The sequence below is a fragment of the Pseudophryne corroboree genome, chromosome 6 (genome assembly GCF_028390025.1).
Source record: "Pseudophryne corroboree isolate aPseCor3 chromosome 6, aPseCor3.hap2, whole genome shotgun sequence".
Lineage (NCBI taxonomy): Eukaryota > Metazoa > Chordata > Amphibia > Anura > Myobatrachidae > Pseudophryne > Pseudophryne corroboree.
In genome coordinates, this window is record NC_086449.1 from 114,599,982 (window position 1) to 114,625,842 (window position 25,861).

At 47.2% G+C, this 25,861-nt stretch overlaps 1 protein-coding gene across 3 annotated transcripts in view; it reads right to left on the reverse strand.

Moving 5' to 3' along the window:
* Positions 1-25,861, reverse strand: part of LOC134936598 (putative adhesion G protein-coupled receptor E4P) — a 317,217-nt gene that overhangs the window by 225,622 nt on the left and 65,734 nt on the right. For 2 of the 3 annotated variants that reach the window (XM_063931710.1, XM_063931706.1), the window contains exon 1: positions 5,385-5,607. The exons of the other annotated variant lie outside the window; for it this stretch is intronic. In XM_063931710.1, the coding sequence (XP_063787780.1) occupies positions 5,385-5,436 (52 nt within the window). In that variant the 5' untranslated portion in view covers positions 5,437-5,607. Of the gene's footprint in view, positions 1-5,384; positions 5,608-25,861 lie in introns of those variants that run through there. 3 annotated transcript variants of the gene reach the window in all.

The following is a 25,861-nucleotide window of genomic DNA, read 5'->3' on the forward strand; positions in this document are numbered from 1 at the left end:
CATACTGCCAGGTATGCCCCCACAGTTCCAGATATGCCCTCATAGTGCTAGATATGCCCCCACAGTGCCAGATATGCCCTCATACTGCCAGATATTCCCCCACAGTGCCAGATATGCCCTCATAGTGCCAGATATGCCCCCACAGTGCCCGATATGCCCTCATACTGCCAGATATTCCCCCACAGTGCCAGATATGCCCTCATACTGCCAGATATGCCCCCTAAGTGCCACATATGCCCCCCCCCCCCAAGTGCCAAATATGCTCCCCCAGTGCCAGGTATAACTTACCCTCCGCTGCTCCCGCGCTGTCTTGTGAAAGAGGGACACGGAGGGCACAGCACGCGCCTCTCCTGTGTCCCTCCTGTATCTCCGGCGGCCGCGGTGGGTCTGTTAAATGAAGTGCCGGTTCGTGAGTCAATCAGAGCTCACGAACGGCTACTTCATTTAATAGACCCGCCGCTGCCACCGGAGACGCAGGAGGGACACAGGTGAGGCGCGCGCTGTGCCCTCCGTGTCCCTCCTTCCCACTGACTCGAGTATAAGCCGAGGGGGCTTTTTCAGCACAAAAAAAGTGCTGAAAAAGTCGGCTTATACTCGAGTATATACGGTATTCATATGACTTGTGTATTCGCAAAAAAATCCTATTTGCGTATGCTGGAAAAGCAACCTGTGGCCATTCCTGATGTTAAACAGCTAAATTCTGCTGTATTTTAACATCGGATGGCCATCGCATCCACACTATTTTTTGCCAAAAGTTATGCTAAGTACCTCATTTTTGTTCTGCTAGATTTCAGAGTTTATTATAATTATTCTGATTATTAGTGCTTAGTACTATAGTGACTGCATTTGAATTGTCTTTTTTTCTGTGTGGAACTGGAAGTCTCAGAATGATGGCACTTACTAAGTTTGGAATTACGATGTGCAGTCCAAGGTCTCCTCCCCCATATATATATTTAAAAAAATCTACAGATGAGATATATCTAATGTCCAGATCGGATGAGCACAGATGTGTAATGGTTAGGATTACTGCCTCACAGCACTGAGGTCATGGGTTCGATTCCTACCATGGCCCTAACTGTGTTGCATTTGTATATTCTCCCTGTACTTGCATGGGTTTCCCCTGATTTCCTCCCGCAATACAAAAATATACTGATAGGTTGATTGGCTCCAAACAAAATTATCCCTAGCGTGGATGCGTGTGCATATACATGTGAAATGGAATATGGATTGTAAGCTCCACTGTTGCAGCTACTGATTTGAATGGCCAAATGTTCTCTGTAACGCTCTGCAAAATATGTGTGTGCTATGTAAATAACTTGTGATAAATAAAAATAATCTCTATTAAAGTTTATAAAAATTGTATGCCTTGTTAGGCTAAAGGTGCCTGTACACTAGACGATATTATGAGTGATTTGGCCATTTCCGATGGATCAGAACTACAAATCGTTCATAATAGTGCAGATAATTCAGTGTCTGTGAACGATAACGATCACAATGCGCGGTCCCGCTGGATGTTGGTCGGAGCTTCTGATCTTCCCTGCTGCAGAGAAGATCTGAAGCTATCGTCAACGACAGTATGCTCCTGGATGTAGCCACTCCCAGATCTTAAGATATATCTTATATGTAATGTACTATTTTGTTTGCCCAGGACTGCCAGGGAAGTTCATGGGAAATCGTTAATGAGAATGCATTGTTTACAGGTCGTCTAGTGTATGAGCACCTTAACATTATTCCTACATATTGTAAGCATTTGAATTAAAACAGTGATGATTCGCAAAAAAAACAAAAGAACATATTGGGGTAAATTTACTAAGATAGCAACCAATCAGATTCCAGGTATTATCTTCTAGAAGGTGATAGATAAATGATAAGTAGAATCTGATTGGTTGCTATGGTCAACATCCCATCTTAAATAGAACTCCCATCTTAGTAAATTTGGTATCCGGTCTCTAGGTCGAACACTCATTAGGTCGACCACTATTGGTCGACATTCACTAGGTCGACATGGTTACTAGGTCGACAAGATCACTAGGTCGACATGAGTTTTTCACAATTTTTTTATATTTTACGATCATGGCCGGATGGCTATCTGGCACTTCTGGGCACATGCCAGAAGGGCCGATGGGCCGAACCGGTTATTCAGAGAGCCGGGAAGGCCGCACGCAGCGCAGCCTCTGGCTCTCTGGTTCCATGGTCTCCATGGAAATGGGGGCGTGCCGCTGGTCCACGCCCCCGGACTCGCGGCGCGCCCCCGCCCCCCAGCAACCTTCGCCATGGTAATGGAGGCGTGCCACGAGTCCACACCCCCATGACTCGCGGCATGCCCCCTAACGTTGTGCGGCACGCCTCCTGTGACGTATGCGCGCCTCCGTTCACAAATGCCAGGGCCGAATTAAGGCTCCAGTCCGTCGCTGTTTACGATCCACGTGGATTACGATTGGGAACGGTAACCTGTGCCAAGCACAGCGGCAGCGGAGTGAGGGGACACGGTGCATCAATTGGGGTTCCCGGTCATTTTACGAAGAAAACAACACAATTTTGTTTTTTTTTAAATTACGACCGAATGCTTCTGTCGACCAATTTGAGGTGTCGACCTAGTCACTGTCGACCAATAATGGTCGACCTAGCGACTGTCCACCTAAGTGTGGTCGACCCTTTGAAACACACCCAGTAAATTTACCCCACTGTCATTTTAAAGTGTAAAGTGCAGAGTTTGTTATGAAAATCTGCATGCAGAATTAAGAGTAGTTGTAATAAAATTGGTCATTAATAAAGATGTGTCCTTTTTAAGGATTCAGTATGATATCCCAATAGACTGGATGCCGTCAGCCAGCAGTGCTTAATGTGGTCCTAGAGAGGTGGTGGAACTCATCCCCCCCGCGCTTGTGCAATAAAGGGATTGCACGCATGCCGCAATAAAAGGGCCGTAGTCTCAAAAAGAAAGGGGCGTGGTCCTCCAATAGTATCCCATATTCAAATTATGTTGCACAGTAGCACAATCTCATTCACATTACACCACATAGTAGTGTCCCTTATTCATGTTATGACACATTAGTGCCCCTTATACACAAAACCCACAGTAGTAGCACCCCGAATACACATAATGCCCACAAGCAGTAGTGCCCCTTAAACAATGCCCTCAGCAGTAGTGCCCTTATGCAATGCCCTCTACAGTGGTAGTGACCACAGTTGTAGTGCTCCTTAAGTAGAATCCATAGTATTGGTGCCTCTTATACAGTGCCCTCAGTAGTAGTGCCCCTTATGTCCCCAGGAGTAATGCCCCTTATTACGTGCCCCCTATGCAATGCCCTTATTAGTAGTGCCCCCAGTATTAATGCCCACATGTAGTATTGCCCCAGTAGATGTGGCCCTAGTAGAAGTGCTCCCAGTAGATGTGACCCTAGTAGAAGTGCCCCCAGTAGAAGTGTCCCTAGTAGATATGCCCCCAGTCAGTAGTTACACCCCCAGTAGATGTACCCCTTGTAGTTGTGCACCCAGTAGATGTGCCCCTAGTAGTTGTGCCCCCTCTAGTAGCGCCGCTCACACACACACACACTCACAAAAAAACAACAACCCACAAATACTCACCAGCCCTGCTCCTGCTTTCGGACAGCTGCCCTCTGCCTGGCCACCCACTCCTCGGAACTATGGGAGAGACGTCATGACGTCTATCCCGTAGCTCCACACAGCCCCACACTGCCTGAGCTGGAATCCGCTGAGGAGAAGGAGCCGGGCGCCCGCTGGTAACAAAATCTCAGTGGGCACCCCGACATCTCCCTGGGTTAGGCGAGCCGGAGGAGGTGGATCTGGGTTCATTCTCCAAATGAAACTGACGGAATGCAATTCCGCCCCCCATTCCGGCTCACTTTAACCTCTGGCGGTCAGAATACCGACAGGGGCATCAGAATCCCAACAGCCCCCTGTAAAGTTCCCTAACCCTTCCCTACCCTAACCCTCTCTTGTGGGTGCCTAAACCTAACCCTCCCCGGTAATGCCTAACCCTCCCAGGTGGTGCCTAACCTTAACGCACCCTTTCCCACTGCCTAAACCAAACCCTCCATGCTTGGTGCCTAACCCTAATCTCCCCTTCTAAGTGCCTAAACCTAACCCTCCATCCCTGGTACCTAACCATCCCTTTTCTGTCCCTGCACCCTAACCCTAATCCCCCTTCTCATGCCTAAACATAAACGGTCAGCCGACCGCCTGTACATTTGCTGCAGACGCCAGCGGTGATTGAAAGCACAACTGGGCAGGTGCATGTAAATGCCCACCCAGTCTGTGACATCAGTCCTGACGGATCGGGCAGTGTGTATGCAGTGCACAACGCACTGGCCAATCCATCTATAGATATACCTGCAGATCAATTGATCTGCAGATATATCTATAAGTATGTACCCAGCATTAGAATAACAGTCATTTGCTTATTTTCATGATTGGTTTACAAAAGTTGTTCTTCACTAACATAAGCACAATACAAGCAAGCACAGAGAAGATACACCTGTATATGTGCTGATGCTGTAACCATACCTGTATATGTGCTGATGCTGCAAAGGGCTGCAATCAGAAATTTATGCACATAGGGAGCAACACCATATTATTATCCTACAGTAATGCCCCTGACACCGTATTATGCCCCCACAGTTATGTCCATCGCAATATTATGCCCCACACAGTAATGACCCTGACCGCATATTATGCCCCCACATTAATGTCTCCATTTTCTGCCCACACAGTAAATATTGCAGTATCTGCTCATTGTCGGGTAGTTCTGCTTGTTGTCAGGGGTTCTGCTCATTGTCAGGGGTTCTGCTCATTGTCAGGGGTTCTGATCATTGTTAAGGGGTTCTGCTAGTTGTCAGGAGCTCTGCTTATTGTCAGGCCTTGTCAAGCTCTGCGATGTGCACTGGGCTGACAATCGGGAGAATACGTTCGCATCACATCTCCGATTCATACTGAATAAGGCCCACTATTTCCATAGTAGATAGTGATACCATCCGAGCACATTAATCCATTCCCTGCAGCGTTACTCCACACCTTCCAGTGATCATCTGAGCACCCTGGCCCTTTTCTCCCAGAGTCCGTGACGGAATTATTTGTTTATTAGTTCTTTCTATAGCACACATATATTACACAGCGTTTTACAGAGAACATTTCACTCATTCACATCAGACCCTGCCCCAGTGGAGTTTACAATCCACTGTATATTCCCCACAACATGGACACATTCACACTAGGTTTATTTTTATTTTTTCAGAACCCACTTAATGTACCAGTATGTCTTTAAGCATGGAGAGCCCAGGGAGAACATAAAAACACCACACAGAGCAATAACTGGGAATTGAACTCATGATCCCATTACTGGTCAGACAAACATAGAGTATTACCTGACATCCAGAGTACCAGCAGATAAATCCCAATATTCCAGCAGAGTTGCATATTTCCTATACGCTATATGCTCCAGCGTATCTAGCCTTACACTATGCACTACTTCTCTATACTCTCCTTGTACTGCACAAACTTTATGAACTTCTTCTGTGATTCCACTATACACAACTTTTTCTGCAATCGCTGAACCTACAGTACTGCACCCTCATCTTTCTTCCCTCTAATACATTTCTCTATGATGTTCTATGTGTTTCTTTCTACCTTATCTGCGCTGTTTACTCTGATAAATATCTCTCTGTGCTCTCATTGGACACTGCTCTCTACTCTCTCTGTGGAAGAGGAAGTAAGCTACTGTACTATGAGTAAGAGACAGGAGATGCTACTTGAGGTTTTAATTCCCAGTTATTGCTCTGTGTGGTGTTTATCAAAGCTTGGAGATATAATCTTATTGGTTAGTACTTTATCTATTTCCACTTTATCTGTCATTTTACAGTTTGTTTCAAAAATGACAGGAGCCGATTGGTTTGCACTTTTTCTCTTTCCACTTTATTTTTAAGCTTTGATAAATTTCCCTCCAATGGAGAAAATAAAGTGTAAGAAAAAATAAGATTTTACTCACCGGTAAATCTATTTCTCGTAGTCCGTAGTGGATGCTGGGCACTCCGAAAGGACCATGGGGAATAGCGGCTCCGCAGGAGACCAGGAGACTGGGCACAACTAAAGAAAGCTTTTAGGTCACCTGGTGTGCACTGGCTCCTCCCACTATGACCCTCCTCCAAGCCTCAGTTAGGACACTGTGCCCGGACGAGCTGACATAATAAGGAAGGATTTTGAATCCCGGGTAAGACTCCTACCAGCCACACCAATCACACCATATAACTCGTGATACTATACCCAGTTTAACAGTATGAAAACAACTGAGCCTCTCAACAGATGGCTCAACAATAACCCTTTAGTTAACAATAACTATGTACAAGTATTGCAGACAATCCGCACTTGGGATGGGCGCCCAGCATCCACTACGGACTACGAGAAATAGATTTACCGGTGAGTAAAATCTTATTTTCTCTGACGTCCTAGTGGATGCTGGGAACTCCGAAAGGACCATGGGGATTATACCAAAGCTCCCAAACGGGCGGGAGAGTGCGGATGACTCTGCAGCACCGAATGAGAGAACTCAAGGTCCTCCTCAGCCAGGGTATCAAATTTGTAGAATTTTGCAAACGTGTTTGCCCCTGACCAAGTAGCAGCTCGGCAAAGTTGTAAAGCCGAGACCCCTCGGGCAGCCGCCCAAGATGAGCCCACCTTCCTCGTGGAATGGGCTTTTACTGATTTAGGATGCGGCAGTCCAGCCGCAGAATGCGCCAGCTGAATTGTGCTACAAATCCAGCGAGCAATAGTCTGCTTAGAAGCAGGAGCACCCAGTTTGTTGGGTGCATACAGGATAAATAGCGAGTCAGTTTTCCTGACTCTAGCCGTCCTGGAAACATAAATTTTCAAGGCCCTGACTACGTCCAGTAACTTGGAATCCTCCAAGTCCCTAGTAGCCGCAGGCACCACAATAGGTTGGTTCAAGTGAAAAGCTGATACCACCTTAGGGAGAAACTGGGGACGAGTCCTCAATTCCGCCCTATCCATATGGAAAATCAGATAAGGGCTTTTACATGACAAAGCTGCCAATTCTGACACACGCCTGGCTGAAGCCAAGGCCAATAACATGACCACTTTCCACGTGAGATATTTTAGATCCACGGTTTTAAGTGGCTCAAACCAATGTGATTTTAAGAAACTCAACACCACGTTGAGATCCCAAGGTGCCACTGGAGGCACAAACGGGGGCTGAATATGCAGCACTCCTTTCACAAACGTCTGAACTTCAGGTAGTGAAGCTAGTTCTTTCTGGAAGAAAATCGACAGAGCCGAGATCTGTACCTTAATGGAGCCTAATTTCAGGCCCATAGTCACTCCTGCTTGTAGGAAATGCAGAAATCGACCTAGTTGAAATTCCTCTGTTGGGGCCTTTTTGGCCTCACACCAAGCAACATATTTCCGCCATATGCGGTGATAATGCTTTGCAGTTACATCTTTCCTGGCTTTAATCAGCGTAGGAATGACTTCCTCCGGAATGCCCTTTTCCTTCAGGACCCGGCGTTCAACCGCCATGCCGTCAAACGCAGCCGCGGTAAGTCTTGGAACAGACAGGGCCCCTGCTGCAGCAGGTCCTGTCTGAGTTGCAGAGGCCATGGGTCCTCTGAGATCATCTCTTGAAGTTCCGGGTACCACGCTCATCTTGGCCAATCCGGAACCACGAGTATTGTTCTTACTCCTCGTTTTCTTATTATTCTCAGTACCCTTGGTATGAGAGGCAGAGGAGGGAACACATAAACTGACTGGTACACCCACGGTGTCACTAGAGCGTCCACAGCTATCGTCTGAGGGTCCCTTGACCTGGCGCAATATCTCTCTAGTTTTTTGTTTAGGCGGGACGCCATCATGTCCACCAGTGGCCGTTCCCATCGATTAACAATCAGCGTGAAGACTTCTGGATGAAGTCCCCACTCTCCCGGGTGGAGGTCGTGCCTGCTGAGAAAGTCTGCTTCCCAGTTGTCCACTCCCGGAATGAACACTGCTGACAGTGCTAGTACGTGATTTTCCGCCCATCGGAGAATCCTTGTGGCTTCTGCCATTGCCATCCTGCTTCTTGTGCCGCCCTGTCGATTTACATGGGCGACTGCCGTAATGTTGTCTGACTGGATCAGTACCGGCTGGTGTAGAAGCAGGGATTTTGCCTGACTTAGGGCATTGTAAATGGCCCTTAGTTCCAGAATATTTATGTGTAGGGAAGTCTCCTGACTCGACCATAGTCCTTGTAAGTTTCTTCCCTGTGTGACTGCCCCCCAGCCTCGAAGGCTGGCATCCGTGGTCACCAGGACTCAGTCCTGTATGCCGAATCTGCGGCCCTCTAGAAGATGAGCACTCTGCAGCCACCACAGCAGAGACACCCTGGTTCTTGGAGACAGGGTTATTAGGCGATGCATCTGAAGATGCGATCCGGACCATTGGTCCAACAGGTCCCACTGAAAGATTCTGGCATGGAACCTGCCGAAAGGAATTGCTTCGTAAGAAGCCACCATCTTTCCCAGGAACCGCTTGCAGTGATGCACCGATACCTGTTTTGGTTTCAGGAGGTCTCTGACTAGAGATGACAGCTCCTTGGCTTTCTTCTCCGGGAGAAACACTTTTTTCTGGACTGTATCCAGAATCATACCCAGGAACAGTAGACGTGTCGTCGGAACCAGCTGTGATTTTGGAATATTCAGAATCCAACCGTGCTGGTGTAGCACCTCCTGAGATAGTGCTACTCCCACCAACAACTGCTCCTTGGACCTCGCCTTTATTAGGAGATCGTCCAAGTACGGGATAATTAAAACTCCCTTTCTTCGAAGGAGTATCATCATTTCCGCCATTACCTTGGTAAACACCCTCGGTGCCGTGGAGAGTCCAAACGGCAGCGTCTGGAATTGGTAATGGCAATCCTGTACCACAAATCTGAGGTACTCCTGGTGAGGATAGTAAATGGGGACATGCAGGTAAGCATCCTTGATGTCCAGGGATACCATGTAATCCCCCTCGTCCAGGCTTGCAATAACCGCCCTGAGCGATTCCATCTTGAACTTGAAATTTTTTATGTATGTGTTCAAGGATTTCAAATTTAAAATGGGTCTCACCGAACCGTCCGGTTTCGGTACCACAAACAGTGTGGAATAGTAACCCCGTCCTTGTTGAAGTAGGGGCACCTTGATTATCACCTGCTGGGAATACAGCTTGTGAATTGCCGCTAGCACAGCCTCCCTGTCTGAAGGAGTAATCGGCAAGGCAGATTTTAGGAACCGGTGGGGTGGAGACGCCTCGAATTCCAGTTTGTACCCTTGAGATACTATTTGCAGGATCCAGGGATCCACCTGTGAGCGAGCCCATTGATCGCCTTTTCCACGCCTGTTTTTCTGAGTCCGAAAGGACTGTACCTGATAAAACGGCGCCTTTTTAGGCTGTGAGGGAACATGGGGTAAAAATGCTGACTTCCCAGCAGTTGCTGTGGAAACTAGGTCCGAGAGACCATCCCCAAATAACTCCTCACCCTTATAAGGCAAAACTCCCATGTGCCTTTTTGAATCTGCATCCCCTGTCCACTGGCGAGTCCATAAGCCTCTCCTAGCAGAAATGGACAATGCACTTATTTTAGATGCCAGCCGGCAGATCTCCCTCTGTGCATCTCTCATGTATAAGACTGAGTCTTTTATATGCTCTATGGTTAGCAGAATAGTGTCCCTGTCTAGGGTGTCAATATTTTCTGACAGGAAATCTGACCACGCAGCGGCAGCACTGCACATCCATGCTGACGCAATAGCTGGTCTAAGTATAATGCCTGAGTGTGTATATACAGACTTCAGGATCGCCCAGAAATTTGTAACACCTCTTTCATTGCTTCAATCATGCAACGAATGGCCTTAGTGGACATTAGACTAGACTCATCGTCGTCGACACTGGTGTCAGTATCCGTGTCGACATCCGCATCTGCCATCTGAGGTAGCGGGCGTTTTAGAGCCCCCGATGGCCTTTGAGACGCCTGGACAGGCACGAGCTGAGAAGCCGGCTGTCCCGCATTTCACATGTCGTCAAATTTTTTGTGTAAGGAGTCGACACGTGCACGCAATTCCTTCCATAAGTCCATCCACTCAGGTGTCTGCCCCGCAGGGGGTGACATCCCTTCTATAGGCATCTGCTCCGCCTCCACATCATTATCCTCATCAAACATGTCGACACAGCCGTACCGACACACCGCACACACACAGGGAATGCTCTAACAGAGGACAGGACCCACAAAAGCCCTTTGGGGAGACAGAGTGAGAGTATGCCAGCACACACCAGAGCGCTATATAATGCAGGGACTAACTGAATTATGTCCCCTATAGCTGCTGTTATATATACTGCGCCTAAATTTAGTGCCCCCCCTCTCTTTTTTACCCTTTTCTGTAGTGTAGACTGCAGGGGAGAGCCAGGGAGCTTCCTTCCAGCGGAGCTGTGAGGGAGAAATGGCGCCAGTGTGCTGAAGGAGATAGCTCCGCCCCTTTTTCGCGGACTTTTCTCCCGCTTTTTTATGGATTCTGGCAGGGGTAATTATCACATATATAGCCTCTGGGGCTATATATTGTGGTATTTTTGCCAGCCAAGGTGTTTTTATTGCTGCTCAGGGCGCCCCCCCCTAGCGCCCTGCACCCTCAGTGACCGGAGTGTGAAGTATGTATGAGGAGCAATGGCGCACAGCTGCAGTGCTGTGCGCTACCTTGGTGAAGACTGATGTCTTCTGCCGCCGATTTTCCGGACCTCTTCTTGCTTCTGGCTCTGTAAGGGGGACGGCGGCGCGGCTCCGGGACCGAACACCAAGGCCAGTTCCATGCGGTCGATCCCTCTGGAGCTAATGGTGTCCAGTAGCCTAAGAAGCCCAAGCTAGCTGCAAGCAGGTAGGTTCGCTTCTTCTCCCCTTAGTCCCTCGCTGCAGTGAGCCTGTTGCCAGCAGGTCTCACTGTAAAATAAAAAACCTAATTATATACTTTCTTTTTAGAAGCTCAGGAGAGCCCCTAGTGTGCATCCAACCTCGGCCGGGCACAAAATCTAACTGAGGCTTGGAGGAGGGTTATAGTGGGAGGAGCCAGTGCACACCAGGTGACCTAAAAGCTTTCTTTAGTTGTGCCCAGTCTCCTGGTCTCCTGCGGAGCCGCTATTCCCCATGGTCCTTTCGGAGTTCCCAGCATCCACTAGGACGTCAGAGAAATATATTTTTTTCAAACTAGAAGTGATATGAGAGAACAATGAAAGGAAAAAAAATATCAAACACAGTACCGATCAATAACTTTAGTAATGATCAATAACTTTGCGTATGCATTATTCGATGGCATGAGCTATACCTTCCCTATAGACAGCAATAGGGACCAGCAAAGCCTCTCCAGCTTAGCTGGATCCCTGTTGGGATAAATGTTAATGCTTATGTGCAAATGTCTGCCACACATGCAGATTCAACCCAGAAGATGACACCAAGGACGTAAACAGTGCATATATGCATATTGGGGGTAACTGAGGTGCAGGTGTTGCTACAAGAAGCAGCGAAAAAACAAATCTAAGGTTACAGTAAATATTTTTAATTAATATAAAGTAAAGTACATACATTCTACAGTAGTGTCTGGGTGGGAATGAAGGACCCACCGGGGGAATACAAGTGCAGAGGGATATGATGTAGTGTACACAGTGTCGGACTGGGGCATGTTGGGCCCACCGGGGAATGCAGTAATAGGGGCCCATGTTTAGGGGTAGGCCAGTCTGCAGACGGGGTGTGACCTGCCACCTCATTGGTTTTACTAACCATTAGAGAGTGCAACATCTGGGCCCCTTCATAAATATATACATTAAATTCAGCTGCTGCGTGTATGATAATGTACCAGATTAATAACAGCAATGCACTGTAGAAAATACACCATAGTCCAGTATAAGGTAACATATGTATAATGTATCATTCAAGTGCACAGTCTAGAACCGGATCCAAGGAGCAGGAGGTGGGTCCCCAGGCAGTGGGGCCCACCGGTGGTTTCCCCTGTACCCCTGTGGGCCAGTGTAACCCTACCCTCAATACCTTGAACGAGAGCTGTCTATGTATTCTATTAAGGGATAGTTACCTAATAGCTGTGCCTCCACTCAAGCTATGTGTAGTATTTAACTACCGTTAAGGCTTGCTTGAGTAAGCCTGATCTCTATCCTTAGGGGATGATTCCCTTATATCATAGATATATTATCTAATATACCTGTCTCTTTCTTCCAGGATCTTCAGATCAACTTCCAGACGGACCAGACACACATGGAAAGTATAACACTTTAATGACCAGTACCAAATGGATTAAGTAAACATTAACATTTCATCAATTTCAATTACACATTCCCCTTTAAGTCATTAATCCATGCTAACCCCCTGTCAATTAGGCCTATACACAGTACCTGCATGCAATACAACAAATCCTTTTTCTTTTCAAGACACCCTTAGGTGTTAGAGTGACCCGGGTACTCTTAATATGATAGTGCACTATAAGGGCCCATAAACTTCCTAAAAATAACAGCAGTTAATACAGAATGTCTGACACTATGTTTTAGTGTCAACTATCAGTTCTCCCTTCAGTTAAAGAGAAAGATGTTTGGCTCAGTCTACTTATGGTAGCGATTACTTTCTCCTATAAGGTTACTTATAGTTCCTCCTTGGCAGATAACAGAAAGTATCTATTTAGCTCATAGATAGTAACATCAACAGTTGATTACCAAGGAATCTGTATCCTTTCCTCAGTAAAAATGTTACCGTAGTTGTCCAGTATTAAACTAAACTCCTAAGAAGCTGGTATGATAAACCTTTGTTATGCTGCGTCCTTGTGTCCATTTGAAGTAGCTGATGCTTTCTATATTTCAGAGCATATATAGCTTTTCGATTCCTGTATGCCTCAAATTATTGTTGTCTCTTAGGATGAGTCTATATTAAATATATCTGCAAGAGATGGTTTCTCTTATCATAGTCACAGCGAGCTCAAATCCTTTAACTTTAAAACGAATAGTCTCTTACGTGTCAGTCCTTCTTACGGGTTCACGAATATACATATAACACAGTTGTATTAAAGTGCCACAAGCTAGTCCTTGAATCGGGATGATATTCTAATCCTTTGTGGCTAAGAGGCTTTAACATCCATCCAATGTCACTGTAGTATGGCTACCTTTAATGTCCTTGACTCTAATTCTGCTAATTCAGGGGCATAAATACACACATTAGGTGGCAGCTTTAGGGTGTTACTTTCTATTTAGCGCTGCGGAACAATGTCTCTGGCTCTCCTTTGACTGATGTGATGCTGATATATGGGGGAGCTTTAAAACTATTTATGAAGCGTTAAACAGTTCAAGTTTCACTCCACTCCTCCTGTTACATATATATACTAGAGATGAGCGGGTTCGGTTTCTCTGAATCCGAACCCGCCAGAACTTCATGTTTTTTTTCACGGGTCCGAGCGACTCGGATCTTCCCGCCTTGCTCGGTTAACCCGAGCGCGCCCGAACGTCATCATGACGCTGTCGGATTCTCGCGAGGCTCGGATTCTATCGCGAGACTCGGATTCTATATAAGGAGCCGCGCGTCGCCGCCATTTTCACACGTGCATTGAGATTGATAGGGAGAGGACGTGGCTGGCGTCCTCTCCATTTAGATTATAAGAGACTGAGAGAGATTTACTGGAGCTGACTAGGAGGAGTACTGTTACTGTAGAAGTGTAGAGACTGAGTGGAGAGAGTTTACTAGTGAGGACAGTGCAGTTTACTTTATAATCCGTTCTCTGCCTGAAAAAAGCGATACACAGCACACAGTGACTCAGTCACAGACACATACCATATCTGTGTGCACTGCTCAGGCTCAGGCCAGTGTGCTGCATCATCTATTATCTATATATAATATTATATATATCTGTCTGACTGCTCAGCTCACACAGCTTATAATTGTGGGGGAGACTGGGGAGCACTACTGCAGTGCCAGTTATAGGTTATAGCAGGAGCCAGGAGTACATAATATATTATATAGTGAGTGACCACCAGACACACAGTGCAGTTTATTTAATATATCCGTTCTCTGCCTGAAAACAGCGATACACACAGTGACTCAGTCAGTCACATACCATATCTGTGTGCACTGCTCAGGCTCAGGCCAGTGTGCTGCATCATCTATTATCTATATATAATATTATATATATCTGTCTGACTGCTCAGCTCACACAGCTTATAATTGTGGGGGAGACTGGGGAGCACTACTGCAGTGCCAGTTATAGGTTATAGCAGGAGCCAGGAGTACATAATATATTATATAGTGAGTGACCACCAGACACACAGTGCAGTTTATTTAATATATCCGTTCTCTGCCTGAAAAAAGCGATACACACAGTGACTCAGTCAGTCACATACCATATCTGTGTGCACTGCTCAGGCTCAGGCCAGTGTGCTGCATCATATATTATCTATATATAATATTATATATATCTGTCTGACTGCTCAGCTCACACAGCTTATAATTGTGGGGGAGACTGGGGAGCACTACTGCAGTGCCAGTTATAGGTTATAGCAGGAGCCAGGAGTACATAATATATTATATAGTGAGTGACCACCAGACACACAGTGCAGTTTATTTAATATATCCGTTCTCTGCCTGAAAAAAGCGATACACACAGTGACTCAGTCAGTCACATACCATATCTGTGTGCACTGCTCAGGCTCAGGCCAGTGTGCTGCATCATCTATTATCTATATATAATATTATATATATCTGTCTGACTGCTCAGCTCACACAGCTTATAATTGTGGGGGAGACTGGGGAGCACTACTGCAGTGCCAGTTATAGGTTATAGCAGGAGCCAGGAGTACATAATATATTATATAGTGAGTGACCACCAGACACACAGTGCAGTTTATTTAATATATCCGTTCTCTGCCTGAAAAAAGCGATACACACAGTGACTCAGTCAGTCACATACCATATCTGTGTGCACTGCTCAGGCTCAGGCCAGTGTGCTGCATCATCTATTATCTATATATAATATTATATATATCTGTCTGACTGCTCAGCTCACACAGCTTATAATTGTGGGGGAGACTGGGGAGCACTACTGCAGTGCCAGTTATAGGTTATAGCAGGAGCCAGGAGTACATAATATATTATATAGTGAGTGACCACCAGACACACAGTGCAGTTTATTTAATATATCCGTTCTCTGCCTGAAAAAAGCGATACACACAGTGACTCAGTCAGTCACATACCATATCTGTGTGCACTGCTCAGGCTCAGGCCAGTGTGCTGCATCATCTATTATCTATATATAATATTATATATATCTGTCTGACTGCTCAGCTCACACAGCTTATAATTGTGGGGGAGACTGGGGAGCACTACTGCAGTGCCAGTTATAGGTTATAGCAGGAGCCAGGAGTACATAATATATTATATAGTGAGTGACCACCAGACACACAGTGCAGTTTATTTAATATATCCGTTCTCTGCCTGAAAAAAGCGATACACACAGTGACTCAGTCAGTCACATACCATATCTGTGTGCACTGCTCAGGCTCAGGCCAGTGTGCTGCATCATCTATATATATTATATATCTGTCTGACTGCTCAGCTCACACAGCTTATAATTGTGGGGGAGACTGGGGAGCACTACTGCAGTGCCAGTTATAGGTTATAGCAGGAGCCAGGAGTACATATTATATTAAAATTAAACAGTGCACACTTTTGCTGCAGGAGTGCCACTGCCAGTGTGACTGACCAGTGACCTGACCACACTGACCACCAGTATAGTTAGTAGTATACTTATATTGTGATTGCCTGAAAAAGTTAAACACTCGTCGTGTGACTTCACTTGTGTGTTTTGTTTTGTTTTATTCTATAAAAATAAAACTCATTCTGCTGACAGACAGTGTCCAGCAGGTCCGTCATTATATAATATATAATATATACCTGTCCGGCTGCAGTAGTGATATATATATATTTTTTATATCATTTATCATCCAGTCGCAGCAGACACAGTACGGTAGTTCACGGCTGTGGCTACCTCTGTGTCTCTGCACTCGGCAGGCAGTCCGTCCATAATTGTAATACCACCTAACCGTGGATTTTTTTCATTCTTCTTTATACATACATAGTTACATAGACATCTTCTCTTTATCAACCAGTCTATATTAGCTGCAGACACAGTACAGTACGGTAGTTCACGGCTGTGGCTACCTCTGTGTCTGCACTCGGCAGGCAGTCCGTCCATAATTGTATACCACCTAACCGTGGTTTTTTTTCATTCTTCTTTATACATACATAGTTACATAGACATCTTCTCTTTATCAACCAGTCTATATTAGCTGCAGACACAGTACAGTACGGTAGTTCACGGCTGTGGCTACCTCTGTGTCTGCACTCGGCAGGCAGTCCGTCCATAATTGTATACCACCTAACCGTGGATTTTTTTCAGTCTTCTTTATACATACATAGTTACATAGACATCTTCTCTTTATCAACCAGTCTATATTAGCTGCAGACACAGTACAGTACGGTAGTTCACGGCTGTGGCTACCTCTGTGTCTGCAGTCGGCAGGCAGTCCATAATTGTATACTAGTATCCATCTCCATTGTTTACCTGAGGTGCCTTTTAGTTGTGCCTATTAAAATATGGAGAACAAAAATGTTGAGGTTCCAAAATTAGGGAAAGATCAAGATCCACTTCCACCTCGTGCTGAAGCTGCTGCCACTAGTCATGGCCGAGACGATGAAATGCCAGCAACGTCGTCTGCCAAGGCCGATGCCCAATGTCATAGTACAGAGCATGTCAAATCCAAAACACCAAATATCAGAAAAAAAAGGACTCCAAAACCTAAAATAAAATTGTCGGAGGAGAAGCGTAAACTTGCCAATATGCCATTTACCACACGGAGTGGCAAGGAACGGCTGAGGCCCTGGCCTATGTTCATGGCTAGTGGTTCAGCTTCACATGAGGATGGAAGCACTCAGCCTCTCGCTAGAAAAATGAAAAGACTCAAGCTGGCAAAAGCAGCACAGCAAAGAACTGTGCATTCTTCGAAATCCCAAATCCACAAGGAGAGTCCAATTGTGTTGGTTGCGATGCCTGACCTTCCCAACACTGGACGTGAAGAGCATGCGCCTTCCACCATTTGCACGCCCCCTGCAAGTGCTGGAAGGAGCACCCGCAGTCCAGTTCCTGATAGTCAGATTGAAGATGTCAGTGTTGAAGTACACCAGGATGAGGAGGATATGGGTGTTGCTGGCGCTGGGGAGGAAATTGACCAGGAGGATTCTGATGGTGAGGTGGTTTGTTTAAGTCAGGCACCCGGGGAGACACCTGTTGTCCGTGGGAGGAATATGGCCGTTGACATGCCAGGTGAAAATACCAAAAAAATCAGCTCTTCGGTGTGGAGGTATTTCACCAGAAATGCGGACAACAGGTGTCAAGTCGTGTGTTCCCTTTGTCAAGCTGTAATAAGTAGGGGTAAGGACGTTAACCACCTCGGAACATCCTCCCTTATACGTCACCTGCAGCGCATTCATAATAAGTCAGTGACAAGTTCAAAAACTTTGGGTGACAGCGGAAGCAGTCCACTGACCAGTAAATCCCTTCCTCTTGTAACCAAGCTCACGCAAACCACCCCACCAACTCCCTCAGTGTCAATTTCCTCCTTCCCCAGGAATGCCAATAGTCCTGCAGGCCATGTCACTGGCAATTCTGACGAGTCCTCTCCTGCCTGGGATTCCTCCGATGCATCCTTGCGTGTAACGCCTACTGCTGCTGGCGCTGCTGTTGTTGCCGCTGGGAGTCGATGGTCATCCCAGAGGGGAAGTCGTAAGCCCACTTGTACTACTTCCAGTAAGCAATTGACTCTTCAACAGTCCTTTGCGAGGAAGATGAAATATCACAGCAGTCATCCTACTGCAAAGCGGATAACTGAGGCCTTGACAACTATGTTGGTGTTAGACGTGCGTCCGGTATCCGCCGTTAGTTCACAGGGAACTAGACAATTTATTGAGGCAGTGTGCCCCCGTTACCAAATACCATCTAGGTTCCACTTCTCTAGGCAGGCGATACCGAGAATGTACACGGACATCAGAAAAAGACTCACCAGTGTCCTAAAAAATGCAGTTGTACCCAATGTCCACTTAACCACGGACATGTGGACAAGTGGAGCAGGGCAGGGTCAGGACTATATGACTGTGACAGCCCACTGGGTAGATGTATGGACTCCCGCCGCAAGAACAGCAGCGGCGGCACCAGTAGCAGCATCTCGCAAACGCCAACTCTTTCCTAGGCAGGCTACGCTTTGTATCACCGCTTTCCAGAATACGCACACAGCTGAAAACCTCTTACGGCAACTGAGGAAGATCATCGCGGAATGGCTTACCCCAATTGGACTCTCCTGTGGATTTGTGGCATCGGACAACGCCAGCAATATTGTGTGTGCATTAAATATGGGCAAATTCCAGCACGTCCCATGTTTTGCACATACCTTGAATTTGGTGGTGCAGAATTTTTTAAAAAACGACAGGGGCGTGCAAGAGATGCTGTCGGTGGCCAGAAAAATTGCGGGACACTTTCGGCGTACAGGCACCACGTACAGAAGACTGGAGCACCACCAAAAACTACTGAACCTGCCCTGCCATCATCTGAAGCAAGAAGTGGTAACGAGGTGGAATTCAACCCTCTATATGCTTCAGAGGTTGGAGGAGCAGCAAAAGGCCATTCAAGCCTATACAATTGAGCACGATATAGGAGGTGGAATGCACCTGTCTCAAGTGCAGTGGAGAATGATTTCAACGTTGTGCAAGGTTCTGATGCCCTTTGAACTTGCCACACGTGAAGTCAGTTCAGACACTGCCAGCCTGAGTCAGGTCATTCCCCTCATCAGGCTTTTGCAGAAGAAGCTGGAGGCATTGAAGAAGGAGCTAAAAGGGAGCGATTCCGCTAGGCATGTGGGACTTGTGGATGCAGCCCTTAATTCGCTTAACAAGGATTCACGGGTGGTCAATCTGTTGAAATCAGAGCACTACATTTTGGCCACCGTGCTCGATCCTAGATTTAAAGCCTACCTTGGATCTCTCTTTCCGGCAGACACAAGTCTGCTGGGGTTGAAAGACCTGCTGGTGACAAAATTGTCAAGTCAAGCGGAACGCGACCTGTCAACATCTCCTCCTTCACATTCTCCCGCAACTGGGGGTGCGAGGAAAAGGCTCAGAATTCCGAGCCCACCCGCTGGCGGTGATGCAGGGCAGTCTGGAGCGACTGCTGATGCTGACATCTGGTCCGGACTGAAGGACCTGACAACGATTACGGACATGTCGTCTACTGTCACTGCATATGATTCTCTCAACATTGATAGAATGGTGGAGGATTATATGAGTGACCGCATCCAAGTAGGCACGTCACACAGTCCGTACTTATACTGGCAGGAAAAAGAGGCAATTTGGAGGCCCTTGCACAAACTGGCTTTATTCTACCTAAGTTGCCCTCCCACAAGTGTGTACTCCGAAAGAGTGTTTAGTGCCGCCGCTCACCTTGTCAGCAATCGGCGTACGAGGTTACATCCAGAAAATGTGGAGAAGATGATGTTCATTAAAATGAATTATAATCAATTCCTCCGCGGAGACATTGACCAGCAGCAATTGCCTCCACAAAGTACACAGGGAGCTGAGATGGTGGATTCCAGTGGGGACGAATTGATAATCTGTGAGGAGGGGGATGTACACGGTGATATATCGGAGGGTGAAGATGAGGTGGACATCTTGCCTCTGTAGAGCCAGTTTGTGCAAGGAGAGATTAATTGCTTCTTTTTTGGGGGGGGTCCAAACCAACCCGTCATATCAGTCACAGTCGTGTGGCAGACCCTGTCACTGAAATGATGGGTTGGTTAAAGTGTGCATGTCCTGTTTTGTTTATACAACATAAGGGTGGGTGGGAGGGCCCAAGGACAATTCCATCTTGCACCTCTTTTTTCTTTTCTTTTTCTTTGCATCATGTGCTGATTGGGGAGGGTTTTTTGGAAGGGACATCCTGCGTGACACTGCAGTGCCACTCCTAGATGGGCCCGGTGTTTGTGTCGGCCACTAGGGTCGCTAATCTTACTCACACAGTCAGCTACCTCATTGCGCCTCTTTTTTTCTTTGCGTCATGTGCTGTTTGGGGAGGGTTTTTTGGAAGGGACATCCTGCGTGACACTGCAGTGCCACTCCTAGATGGGCCCGGTGTTTGTGTCGGCCACTAGGGTCGCTAATCTTACTCACACAGCTACCTCATTGCGCCTCTTTTTTTCTTTGCGTCATGTGCTGTTTGGGGAGGGTTTTTTGGAAGGGCCATCCTGCGTGACACTGCAGTGCCACTCCTAGATGGGCCCGGTGTTTGTGTCGGCCACTAGGGTCGCTAATCTTACTCACACAGCTACCTCATTGCGCCTCTTTTTTTCTTTGCGTCATGTGCTGTTTGGGGAGGGTTTTTTGGAAGGGACATCCTGCGTGACACTGCAGTGCCACTCCTAGATGGGCCCGGTGTTTGTGTCGGCCACTAGGGTCGCTTATCTTACTCACACAGCGACCTCGGTGCAAATTTTAGGACTAAAAATAATATTGTGAGGTGTGAGGTATTCAGAATAGACTGAAAATGAGTGTAAATTATGGTTTTTGAGGTTAATAATACTTTGGGATCAAAATGACCCCCAAATTCTATGATTTAAGCTGTTTTTTAGTGTTTTTTGAAAAAAACACCCGAATCCAAAACACACCCGAATCCGACAAAAAAAATTCGGTGAGGTTTTGCCAAAACGCGTTCGAACCCAAAACACGGCCGCGGAACCGAACCCAAAACCAAAACACAAAACCCGAAAAATTTCAGGCGCTCATCTCTAATATATACCCAGTGCTTTCTACCTTCTCCTTAGCACTATGATTAAGCCATACATGGAACTGTAATTATAGGTCACTCTGACTGCTGTGACCCATTACTATCCTCCTGCTTAATAGCCATTATTGCGGCCTAGCCCTGGAGTCCTTAGTCCCAATATGAAATTGACTATGTACCATAGTCAACTATGGCTTGCTGTGCTTAGTGTAGGGGTAATATAAATGGCTGGATTATGCACTCACACTTCTACGATCTAGTGATGCTGCTGCAGGCTGCTCCCCCGACTCCTCCCTTACACTTACAGCCACACAGAATGGAGCCTCTGCTGCTGGTCCTGGCTTCTTTGTTGTGGCTGTCAGAGTCTGTGCCGGTAATAGGTAGGAATGAACCCTCTCTGTCTCCCTGTTATAGGTGCGCCCTTCCAATACTGCTGGGTGAGTTGACTAGCGCTAATGCCGGGTTCTATGAACAGTGCTGAGTCTCAATGCTGCTGTCACCACCTTTACAGTAAGGAAGCCCTGTTCTGGCTACACACACTAAGCCCCCTCCGGCCGCCGCAATGTCCTCTCACCAAGGGATATGCAGTCTCTCCCTCAGCTATACTCACAGCACCTCTCCACCACTCTCTAGTAGTCACATGACCCACTCTGAGGTGATACCCCGCTCACTGGCAATCACCCCACTAGGTGATTGACAGTAAGGAGCACAAGGACATTAACCCTTTAGATACACTGTGAAACCATAAAATAAGCCTTAATTGTATTCACCACTACATTTACATCAATGTACATACAATTACATATATGTGAACATGCATACAGTATTACAACATCCATTAACTTTTATATGAATAATATATATGCTTATACTCCATTTTAGTCACCATATTATAACTACCTCAGTATAAGTGTTGTTTAAACCCTAAATCAGGGTTACACCAGTCCAAGCCTGAGTGTACAGAAGGGTTGTGACATGCTGCCACAGTGGTGTGGCTAACCACTTCATGGTGCTGTCTATACATAGGATATGCCTAGTGACGTAGTGCATACTTGCATACTCTCACGGTATGGCTGGGATGCTCCGAAAATCATGTGGCACTCCCGTCCTCCCAGAAAAGAGGGCAAGTCTCCAGGATATGGCATCTACCTACCTGCACCCCCCCCCCCCCTTCCTTTCCACAGTGAAAGTGAGTGGAGTGATGACGTGACTTGCGCTGAATCACGTAATCGGATCCCTGCCACCTGTGCTTTACAATGCTGGTAATTTGTAATTGTATAGTGGGGGTGGGGCTGTGATAATGTAATCGTGACTCCACACCCCCCATACCACCCACCTATGCTGATGTTATCCCCCTGTTGTGCCGACCTGCAGCCAGAAAGTATAACAGAGCCTAATATAAAAAGTAACTAGGGTTTTCAGAGTCCAGGGAAAGATTAAGAATGGCGCCACAGCCCCCCGAAAAAAATTACATTCATAGGAAATTATGTGCGCCCGCCGCAGATGCGCGCTAAAAAAATAGGCGTGGCCACTAACAAGAAGGGTCGTGGTCACACACAATAAGAGGTGTACCAACCTGACACACCACCTGTTTCACGTTACACTGGGAATATTTTTTTAATTCCACATGCACCTACCTACAGTATATGATGGTTTCTCACAATGTGGAACCTCTGAAGAAATGTACCCTCTAAGGCAGATGGTGTATTCACTATTTATGTAGGAGATCACATCGTCCAGAAGATGCCTGTTTGTGTAGGAATATTGACAAGGTCAGCAGCATACAACAGTGGATCAACCAGACTCATATCCTGTCCCGTGTCACATCATGCCCCCTGCATTTTTCAGCCACACCATCATCTCCCCCTTGTGTTGTCTCTCAGTCACACCATCACTTACCCCCTGCTATGTCTCTCAGCACACCATCCCCTTACACCACCGTCATCTCTCAGCACACCATTAGCTCCCCCTGAAACGTCTCTAAGCACACCATCACCTACCCCCTGCATTGTCTGTCTGCACATCATCACCTCCCCCTGTGTCATCACTCAGCATACCATTATCTCCCCCTGAAACGTCTCTCAGCACACCAGCACCTACCCCTGCATCATCACTCAGCACATCAGATCCCTCCCTGCGTCATCACTCAGCACACCATCATCCCCCTGCGACATCTCTCAGCACACCATCCTCTTACCCCGCAATTGTCTCTCAGCCCACTATCACCTTACCCCAACATCGTCTCTCAGCAACCCAATCACCTCCTCTTGCGACATCTCTCAGCACACCATCACCTACCCCCTGCGTCGTCACTCAGCACACCATCTCTCACCCTGCCTCGTCACTCAGCACACCATCTTCCACCCTGCGTCGTCACTCAGCACACCACCACACCACCACCTTCCCGTGACATCTCTCAGCACACCATCACCTACCCCCTGCGTCGTCATTCAGCACACCATCTCTCACCCTGCCTCGTCACTCATCACACCATCTTCCACCCTGCGTCGTCACTCAGCACACCACCACACCACCACCTCCCCCTGTGACATCTCTCAGCACACCATCACCTACCCATGCGACATTTCTCAGCACACCATCACGTCCCCCTGCGTCATCACTCAGCACACCACCACCTCCCACTGTGACACCTCACAGCACTCCACCACCTCCCCCTGCATCGTCACTCAGCACATCTCCCACCAGGGCCGGACTGGCCATCGGGCACATGCCAGAAGGGCCTATGGGCAGGTGGGCCGATCCGTTCCCTCAGAGAACCGGTTCAGTTGCCCCCACCGGTATCCATGAAAATGGGGGTGTGCCGCAAGTCCATGCCCCCGTCCCCAGCAAGCGTCACCATGGTAATGGGGGCGTGCCACGAGTCCACGCCCCCGTGACTCGTGGCACGCCCCGTACATCGTGGTGGCGCGCCCCCGTGACGTGCGCGCGCCAGGGACTTGCAGTCAGTGGAGGCAGATCCTCACCTCTCATGCTCCCTATCATACTCACTATAACAATGATTGGAGTAACACAAAGAAGATAATTATAGCTTATAAGCATCTTGTTTTTATTAATGCAATCATTTTTATAGATAAAACTGGCCAGATTTGCAGGGTTCCTGGAACTGCAGGGAAAGATAGAGATGAGGGCGGAAAGGATTATCAATGACCACTCCCACCTCGCTCATGACCTGTTCTGGCGGCTGCCATCTGGAAGACGGTACGAGCCGTGAGAACTGCTAGACACAGGAACAGTTTCTTTCCCCAAGTGATTATCTTGCTCAACTCGACACTTGCTTAATCTATTAATTTTCACACTCGAACCATGTATTCAAGCATCCATTATGCTCACTTCTCTATGTTTATGTCACGTTGTTGTTTCCTTTTTTTCTTCCTTTTTTCTGTCTGAGAGCTGTGGTTATCGGAAACAATTTCCTTGTGTATTATGTACTGATTTACTTGGCAATAAAGATGATTGTGATTCGGCAGTGGCAGCTCAGCCTCATCTCTCACACTGTCGAACACTGCCTGTACAGTGAGGCTGGGCTACACAGCGGCCAATCAGACCGCACAGAACAAGGAAATAGGAGGCATGCCTCACAGTGGGGGCGTGTGTGAGCTCTGATGGACAGCTCGGATTGGTCATGTGACCAATCCAGGAAGTGCAGGAAGACAGACAACAGAGTTGAGCAGTGTGGCAGGGGAGGAGGGAAACGAGGACCTGAAGTGCCAGCAGCAGCCACCCATGCACAGTGACTGGTGTGAGTAGCAGCCAGTGTGGGGACAGGACTCTGCATGTGTGAGTGTGTCGTCTGTAGTGAGTGCAGGGACAGGACTGTATGTGCGCGTGTATGTGTGGCATCTGTAGTAAGTGCAGGGACAGGACTCAGCGTGTGTGTCATCTGTAGTGAGTGTGGGGACAGGTTTGTGTGTCATCTGTAGTGAATGTGGGGACAGGACTGTGTGTGTGTCATCTGTAGTGAATGTGGGGACAGGACTGTGTGTGTGTCATCTGTAGTGAATGTGGGGACAGGACTGTGTGTGTGTCATCTGTAGTGAATGTGGGGACAGGTGTGTGTGTCATCTGTAGTGAATGTGGGGACAGGACTGTGTGTGTGTGTCATCTGTAGTGAATGTGGGGACAGGACTGTGTGTGTGTCATCTGTAGTGAATGTGGGGACAGGACTGTGTGTGTGTCATCTGTAGTGAATGTGGGGACAGGACTGTGTGTGTGTCATCTGTAGTGAATGTGGGGACAGGTGTGTGTGGCATCTGTAGTGAATGTGGGGACAGGTGTGTGTGGCATCTGTAGTGAATGTGGGGACAGGTGTGTGTGGCATCTGTAGTGAATGTGGGGACAGGTGTGTGTGGCATCTGTAGTGAATGTGGGGACAGGTGTGTGTGGCATCTGTAGTGAATGTGGGGACAGGTGTGTGTGGCATCTGTAGTGAATGTGGGGACAGGTGTGTGTGGCATCTGTAGTGAGTGTGGGGACAGGTGTGTGTGCGTGTGGCATATGTAGTGAGTGCGGGGACAGGACTGCGCGTGTGGCTACAGTAGTGAGATGTACTGTAGTGTACATATATGTTCCTGCTCTCCCTCCCCAGGTGCTGCTGACTCTATACAACAAAAAGGGAAAGGGAGGCTGCGCTCCAGGAGGAAAGAACAATTAATTACACTAAATGTGTCAAAGTTATAAGAAAAAACTATTTAGTAAAAACAGTATCCTGTGCAATAATTAATATACCACATGGATTCATGTCATTCTAAAAGGGAATTGTTTACCCGAGATACTGGGTCAGGACATATGGCATAGTGCAATGCAGGGAGTCCGTTCCAAATGGTGCCCTTAAATGAGATTGAAGTCCAATGGCAAGAGTCTCTTATGAAAATGGAGAGTACAATTGTTCTTTCTGTACACCGTTAGAGGGTTATGCAGTCTGTCCCATATATAGGTGAGTACCTCAT